General features: G+C 37.8%; 1 protein-coding gene across 1 annotated transcript; it reads right to left on the bottom strand.

Moving 5' to 3' along the window:
* Nucleotides 1-2,654: 2,654 nt before the first annotated feature.
* On the bottom strand, nucleotides 2,655-8,231 carry LOC117303255 (TBC1 domain family member 13-like). Its single transcript, XM_033787409.1, has 12 exons — nucleotides 8,154-8,231; nucleotides 7,963-8,039; nucleotides 7,564-7,604; nucleotides 7,165-7,226; nucleotides 6,918-7,011; nucleotides 6,534-6,616; nucleotides 6,026-6,182; nucleotides 5,452-5,659; nucleotides 4,788-5,030; nucleotides 4,214-4,295; nucleotides 3,389-3,446; nucleotides 2,655-2,801 (listed from the first exon to the last, which is right to left on the bottom strand). The coding sequence occupies exons 1-12, from the start codon at nucleotides 8,171-8,173 to the stop codon at nucleotides 2,736-2,738; spliced, it is 1,191 nt and encodes a 396-aa protein (XP_033643300.1). The 5' UTR covers nucleotides 8,174-8,231; the 3' UTR covers nucleotides 2,655-2,735.
* Between the last annotated feature and the right edge of the window lie 311 nt (nucleotides 8,232-8,542).

Raw genomic sequence — 8,542 nt, 5'->3', positions numbered from 1 at the left:
CGTGATAGGAGTGCACTGTTTGGTTGGGGTGTATAATAATAGAGTCAAATTTACCAAAACCTCATAGTGTTGTAGTATTGTGTCCGCCATATCTCAAAATGGCTGAGCGCGAAACGCAGCGAACAGAATCAGCTTAACCAAGACATCAGAAATTAGGTGGGTGGGAGTCAAATGAACAAATACAGATGGCACAATCCTCCCCTTATTTCTCACCAAGAGAGACGGATAAGAAAATCATAATAGTAGATATAATACTATCATAGCAATACTTTTTTATGTATATTTGGTTTGCGGTAACACCATGTGTGTATCTACTTGCCAGGTAGAGTTGTTCTTAGGGAACTGTCTTGCTTATTCTACTGCCGTGGAGTAGACAATCGGAGGTTCGAGAGACTTCTCAGTTCTGAAAAGAACTGTCCTGCTTTTAACTATTACCAGGGCGGATGGTATAGAAATTAGACTGGACTACTACTTTAGCTTATAGGATCACAATTAACTGTACTGCCGCGGAGTCAGTTCTGAAATTGGTCTCAACGTTTCGACTAGCTTGCTCTAGTCATCGTCAGAAGTCTCTCAAACCTCCGATTATCTACTCCACGGCAGTAGAATAAAGCAGGACAGTTCCCTAAGAACAACTCTACCTGGCAAGTAGATACACACATGGTGTTACCGCAAACCAAATATACATTGATACCTCACCATGCAATGCCTCAAATCCTAAATACTTTTTTAATAGAATAATAATAGCAATACTTATATGAAATTTATTATGTGACATCCCGTGAAATCTCCAACAAGTGAGCAGCAAAGCAATTTTTATTCTAAAATCTATAAAAATGACATGAAAATACTTTCATCATTTTGTTACAGTAGTGTTTATAAACATGTGTACATAAAAACTATGTGTATTATTTTAATAGACAAGTTATATAATTTATACAATGCTCCAGAGAGCTATTTTATACAGTGCTTAGAGATTAATTATTTTGGCAATTATTAATTGACTTAGAGTGCATGATAGTCCATTAAGAAATCTCATTTATGAAAGCTGATTATTTAAACAAAAATTCTTAAAGACCTCAAAGTACATTTGTAATTAATAAAAAGAAAAAACTTAAATAAATCAAAATCACAACACAGTACACTTTTGTTGTAATTTCATTATTTTCAGATGGAGTTTAACATTAGAAGATTTGTTTTGGTGATTTATACATCATATGTAACCAAAACAAAAAAAGATAATAAACCAACATTTAATAACATGTATGTTTTACATAACAAAGTATCATATTAATCAAGAACAGGGTCCAATTTCAAAGAGCTGCTCAAGCACAAAAAGTAGCCAAGCACAATCAAACTTTGCTTACCAGAATAAGGTTACCAGTCAAGCTACCATTTCACATGTACAATTTTTGACTGGTATCCTGCTCATTTCTGCTAAGCAGACAATTGTTAAGATGCAGCTCTATGAAACTGATCCATGGAAAACAAAAACTAAGATGGTGACAGCACAGTAAATGTCTCTTGAATTTAATACATTTCTTTTGTTCACTGAAACTGGGAATGGAGTTTGATTTTTTAAAACTGTTGTGACTCTTAAATTAACAAAAAAAAAAGAAACAGAAACGTACAAAGCAGTACATTCTACACTGCATTTCCATAAAATAAACAAAATGTTGTAAATAAGGCTAGAACCAATTAGGCCAGGACTGTTTTGTATTTTTAGTGCATAATGTTATATTTTTCTCAAACATACCCAAATGTAGGAAACAGAAGCAATGTGAGATATCACCTTGTTGCATCTGTGCACAAAAATGTTAAGAATCACCTCTGCACAAAAGGTTTTGATCTCACTGCACTGGCTGTACGTTAATGTGACAAAATATTGTACTATCAAGTCGCTGTATTGGTGTCATGTTTGTTTAGTCAGAGTCATGGCATAGACAAAGTCAGTCGTCATAGTGGCAAGGGTAGTCTTAATTTGTAGAACAGTACTATCAATAGATGGATTGCACTAAGCGTCATCAACCGCCATATTTGATGTATAAACAATGCAAACTGGCATACATGTACAGGCTACGCACAGCTCTTAGCCAATGATAGCCTCGCACGAGTGCACATTTCATCAAATATGGCGGACATATGACGCTTAGTGCAGTCCATCTATAGCATCATTAGTCACAGGGCCATGTCATGTGACCTGCAGCCGTTTTCACAAAACGCTTGGATTAGGACAATTTAGGATGGGTTCAATGCGTCCTAACGTATATGGTTACGGAACTTAACTCATCCTAAGTTAGGAATATTTTTGTGAAAGCGACGGCAGGCATCCAGGCTACCATGCAATCTCAAACTCCAAGAAGAAAGATAGCTCATACAATTTTCTTGGGATGCAATCTTAGTGTCTCTTGTTTCACCGAGGTAATCCCATAGCATGATTGCGTCAACGGTCCCTGTAAAGGTGTCCAGTATGACAAGCCCATAGTAGTATCATGGACATCCACAAGACCTCAGGGCCCAATTTCATAGAGCTGCTTAGCATAAAACTTGATAAAAACAGGATTACTAACCAAATTTCCAAGTGATTTTCAGGATAAGCAAGCAACAGCTGAATACCAGTAACAAGCAATATATAACAAATGGAAATTTGGTTAGTAATCCAGTTGTTATCAAGGAAGAAATTTCAAACTGTTGTGCTTAGCAGCTCTATGAAATTGGGCCCAGATGATTCTCTACTAAAGATATTTGCATAACTCCGTAGCTTTCCTTAGGATGACATTGATGTCCACACTTGGATAGTTCTAAAGTTTAAAGACATTGAAACAGTGATTAACAGTTGGTTGAGAGAATTCAGTTTGGCGAATGCAAAACAAATATTGACGTCACATCTCTGTTTTTGCAGCGAATATTTTTCGCAGGTATTGAGCACAACTCAACTGTTGCAAATTACTCATTGCAAATTTGTAACATCAAAATATGCATATCGTATTCCCATACGCAAGACACCAAAATTTTGATGTGGAATGGTTTGAAAGAGGAGGAAGAAGTAGATGTTCTTGGGATCCTCTTTAACCTCTTCCAATTTCTTTAACAAGTCAGTTTCCTTTGTGGTTTATAACTTGATATTTGATTTTTACAAAATTCACATCCCCTTAATTTGATCCCCCGACTGCCGCTTCCCATGTTGTACCGTAAACTTGGGTGTGATCCCGGTTACACGGCAATATGGCTTCTGACTGGCAAGTTATTGACAAAATAGGAAGACCACCAACATATAGGGCTTGAAAGCTCAAGGGAAAAGTTTGTTAGAGTGTTAGAACACTGGGTGGGGGGGGGGGGGGTCGGGTCTCCCTCTGCCACATTTTGGCATGATATAGAGTAAAGTTACCTGGAGAAGCTTGATGTTGCAGGCAAAATCTCCGCTCAAAATTGTACTTCTCTGTAGTCTGTTAAAAAAAGGAAATCTTTCTATAAATTCTGTAATTAATTAATTTGTTTATTAGTTGTTCTGGTTGTAAAGAGCCAAGGTTTCTCAAGTAAACTTTAATCAATTTACTAGGCAAGGACCCTACGGAATGAATACAAAGAAGGAAGTTTCAGTATAGATGTGGGAAGAAAACGCAATCAGGTAGGGACTGAAACACAATCAGGTAGGGACTGAAACGCAATCAGGTAGGGACTGAAACGCAATCAGGTAGGGACTGAAACGCAATCAGGTAGGGACTGAAACACAATCAGGTAGGGACTGAAACGCAATCAGGTAGGGACTGAAACGCAATCAGGTAGGGACTGAAACGCAATCAGGTAGGGACTGAAACACAATCAGGTAGGGACTGAAACACAATCAGGTAGGGACTGAAACGCAATCAGGTAGAGACTGAAACGCAATCAGGTAGGGACTGAAACGCAATAGTGCCGGTGCTGGAATCGAACCAGGGTCCCTAGAGGTGAAAGGCATGGGAATAAACCACTAAACTAATCGGACTTCCTCACAACAATCTAACTAGTCCTGTGGAATAGTCACTGAGAAATTTAGTCACAGATGGAATTCAATTAGGCGCCATTCAGCAACCCGGTTTTCTTCCTATTATTTAAAACAACAAAACCAAATTGAGGTTTGAGGGGAAATAGTCTGGTACTTGCTATTAGAATCGGTATTCATGTAACTGGTAGTAAATACAGGGAACATGACCAAACTTGTAGCAATACTTACACTATCATGGCACAGCACACACAAATAAGAAACTCTAGTCTCCTCTCGTTGGCAAACAATGAATCCCATAACCTGATAACATCTGAAAGCAAAAGTGGATATTTTATTATTATATATAACCATAACTAGGTTTTGAAACTTTGCATGGTGGGAGTATATTTGGATGAGGTTTGTAGTAGCATCATGTATAAAATCTCTTTTGAGTAGTGTTGGTTCTAATAATAGGTGGTTGAAAACAGGTGGTTGGCAACATCATATATATTCTTGATCAATGCATTTTTCTTAACAAGTTATGATTAGCCAGGCCTAGAATTTCATTTTTGAGAGGGCAAGAAAATTTTCATTTTGTAGAGGGCACTTCCGTTGGAAAATCTGAAAGCCTATTGGCAAATTTTGAAGGGGCTCCAAGGACAAATGCTTTTCTGCACAAATCTTGCCCCGCTCGCCAAGATACGCACACGCATGTCAGACCTTATTTGTCGGACCTTCGCTGCGTTGTGATTGGTCAATACGCCATGGGGCGGAGCTTAGTGGATCGGTCTATTGGCTTAAAGATGAAAGAAAATGAACCGACCTGGCAATGGGAATTCTTGTGAAAGTAACAATGTTAGCCAACGGAAACCAAAGAACTCTGGCTTGAGCTCTTGTGATGAGAAGATTTGATAGACGGCGGGATCGCTCTGTTTCAGCATAGCCATAAGATGCTGCATCTTAGCATTGATGCCATCTGGAGAGTTATCCAGGGACTTGATGAAGTTATCTCGGACTTGAGACATGAGGTTGGTGAAGCAGAAGAAGGTATCAGCTTCAGCGTTCTCTGTGGAGGAATTCAGATTGGAGATGAAAAGGTCCTCAAATAGACGCTCAAAACAAACAAACAAAACACAAAATAGGAAGCACTGTATATTTTCTAGTTTTAGTTGTTGTGTGTTTGTGTGTTTGTTTGTTTGTTTGTTTGTTTGTTTGTTTTTTGTTTTTTTAGAGCCTGGTCCTAATCTCATATAGCACAGAAAAACGCATGCTAACCTTCTGGTGCTTACTGAATGAAAATGAATGACATTACAATGCAAATCAATGATGAACTGCCTATTTTTCTGTCTGCCTAATCTGTGAAATACGCTTACGTTTATAAGTTTTTCTGCTTTACTTAGTACGAAAATTTGCTCAGCAGGTATATGAAATTGACCCTAGTTGAAAAGCAAATATATGCTATGGAATCAACAGTGAAAAGTTCCTACCTCTGTTTTCAATTTTAGAGTCTGAGGCAAAGACATAGTAGACAGGCCCAATTATTTCATTCATTCCTTGGACGTAACTCTGGCCAGGATTGAGCTTGGCGTAGGTAAATAAGATTCTCTCCACTACTTCCCAGTGAGCTTCTTGACCTTCTGGAAGCGTCTCGTGACCAAAGTCATAACTCTTGGGCTTCTTCTTCTGTGTTGTAGTCTGCAGGGAGAATGGTTATGAAATGAGCTCAAAATTGGGACAAATTCTATAGTGTTAGTCAAGGCAACTTCCAGCAAACGAACACCAAGCTGGCAACAGCCAGTCTCTCTCATACAAACATTGGTTTAATGTGTTTGATTATGAATTGCATCAGCTTAGCAGTTAGTCTTGGCCCAAGACGTCGATCGTGGATAGTGTACTACGCTCAGTTGTAAATCGCTATAGCGCGCTCCCTACGTTTTGATTTAACCAACTTGTCTGCCTCACACTAATTCAAAACCGAGTGGCTTATATTAAAAATTCCAACAGTAGGAGGGTTAAGCAGTATCAGGAAATATTGAAACTAAAGAGACGGTTAAAACTTACACTTATTCCAAGTTTATTTTTTGCCACATCTTCCGAGTAAAGTAAAGTGTGCTCGACCCTTTTCCGTAGTGTTTCAATATTATTGGATGCATCTACCAGTTCCTCACAGGGAAATTCTGTCGCTTGCTGGAAGAACCCTATGTCTGGCTGCAGCCGCCTGGAAAAATATTAGTGAAAAATTAGGAAAAGAAATTCAACTTAAAGAGTAGGGTCTAAAAAGGTATGCAAGCATTTAAGAATAATAAGAATGCCATTCATGTATAGTGCATCACACAAAAAGCAAGGGGTTAACAATGAATAAGGAGACAAAAGGGGGGTGGAGGGAAGGGGCCCGTTTGACCACAAGAAGTTAAAGGACAAAATGACAGATGGGAAGAGTGAGAAAAAAGCAACTAATTGGCGATTAAGGCATACTTAAAAGGAGGTTATTTGTGGGGAAAAGAGAGAAGACAAAGGCAAAAGGAGAATGTAACTGTAAGAAACAATAGCGCAATTAAAATTAATGTACCTTGTGTCTTTGTCAATTTGAAGAAGTATATCATTGTCTTTGAAGAATTGCGACCATTCACTGTTGGGGTTGGGATTCAGCGGCTGTGATAAGCAATGGAATAATAATAGCCACAATAACAGCCGACACTTAGATGGTTTTACAATGCTGAAAGATGCAATAAAGAGAATGTTTATTCAACGTAGCATCCTACTCATCAGGTATGGCATATGCATGGGATATGAACGATATATTCTTGTTCCATAAAATATATTTATCTTGTCAGTTCAATTTTTTTTCCATTTGAATAATTAATTCACATCTCATGTTTTGTTTTACTTCTAATTCGAAAAGTATCTTGAGTACTGAGTTTACTTGATAACCATATCAAAAGGATTTTCTTACATGATCTTCAAATGTCACATCTGCTCTTGTGACGCCTTGAAGCTGCTGTCCTGGTTTGATGATCATCTCTTGGAGAAACTGCCTGTACAACGATCTGAAAACAAACAGGAAAATCAATCCCCTTTATACTAAAAAAAAATGCCTTTCAAGTGTTTATCAAACCAAAGTTTAAACAACCTGCAGCAGATATCTTGGTGGACTGCCTTTCAAAAAGTTTTTAAAATAAAATAAATGTCAAGGAGCTTACCTTTGTGATTTGTGAGCCTCTGGCCATTGGTCGACTTTGGTGGGTAAATAATTCAACAGAAGCTGCAAAGAAAAATAATTTATTTGTGTTTAAATTACCCAAAGTTATTTTAATAGGTTGTTATTCATTTTCAATAAACAACCGTTGCAAAACTAGCAAATTAAATAATGAATACATGATTTCACACATGGCATATGGTCATCAGGCATTGCCAATACCTTAATTTGTAGCTACATATAATTATAAGGCTAGTATAGAAAATCCATAGCCCAAGCCCTCCCCCCCCATTACATAGCTGCAGCCGCCAATTGGGATACAGCCTACATGGTTTACTTTTCTCAAGAAATAATAAGGACATGTGTGGGGGGTCGCCGTCATTTTCTATGCACATCTACTCACCTTCCAACATGTTGCTCTAAAGCCCGGACATTCTGGAATCCCTGCAAAAACATGAAAGGAAAGTCAAGAATCTTCACAAGCCTTCTTGTGCTTAAGATTTTTGTTAATGAGCTTTGTTGGCTGACATGGCTGAAGTGAAAAAGCAACTCATGATGTTGATGAGTGTGCAAAACACAGTTTAGAAACTAAGTAAATTATTAATTTAATTCTCTTTCCTAATACTACATAAAAGTAAGTTATACTAAACTTAACGTTACTGTATGTGTATGATAAGAAACAACAATGTTTAGCTACAATTCTGAAGCGTACTGTTGGTGAAAAAGTAAAAAGGGAATAAATTAAAACAGGTGCGGTCAATTTGGGTTTGCAATTATCCACAACAAAACGGTTTTCACTTACCACCATTCGAACACATTTCATTCAACTTTTTAACATCAATTACGGGGCCTTTCAGCAGATCTTCAAACTCCGCAACCCTGCAGATTAAAAGAACAATTAGTCAGGTATTATAACTCAGTCCACGAACTGAGAAAAACAATTCATTAAACAGCCAGTATAATTTAATTTCTAAAAATAAAATGTACACAAACCTCGCTCTGTAGGCCGCCATGTTGTCTATTATTATGTCACCTTTGACCTCAATGTAAACTTCTCATCGAGCACGTGACGTTGTACACGCCTCCTCTCCGGCCGTACAGTTTCAATCCCTACGGAGGCCCATTAACGCCAATTTTATTTTTCAATCTCCACGGAAATCTAACAAAAAATAGACAAAACCATTACAAATTTAGATACAAGAATCTTAAACTAAACGTGAAAATAATAATGTTTTTATCTGTAGTCCGATTATTACTGCTGATGGCGGCCGCCGCGATACAGATGTGATCTCCGATCCCCCATGGCCCACGCCCACCTCCCAAACCATGGACTTTAATGATTAATATTCTGAAGACTTTTGGAGGGTTTTCCGAAAGATTGT

Source organism: Asterias rubens, chromosome 19 (assembly GCF_902459465.1).
Source record: "Asterias rubens chromosome 19, eAstRub1.3, whole genome shotgun sequence".
NCBI lineage: Eukaryota > Metazoa > Echinodermata > Asteroidea > Forcipulatida > Asteriidae > Asterias > Asterias rubens.
The sequence above is the reverse complement of the archived record's forward strand: the minus strand, read 5'-3'. Positions and strand labels throughout refer to the sequence as shown.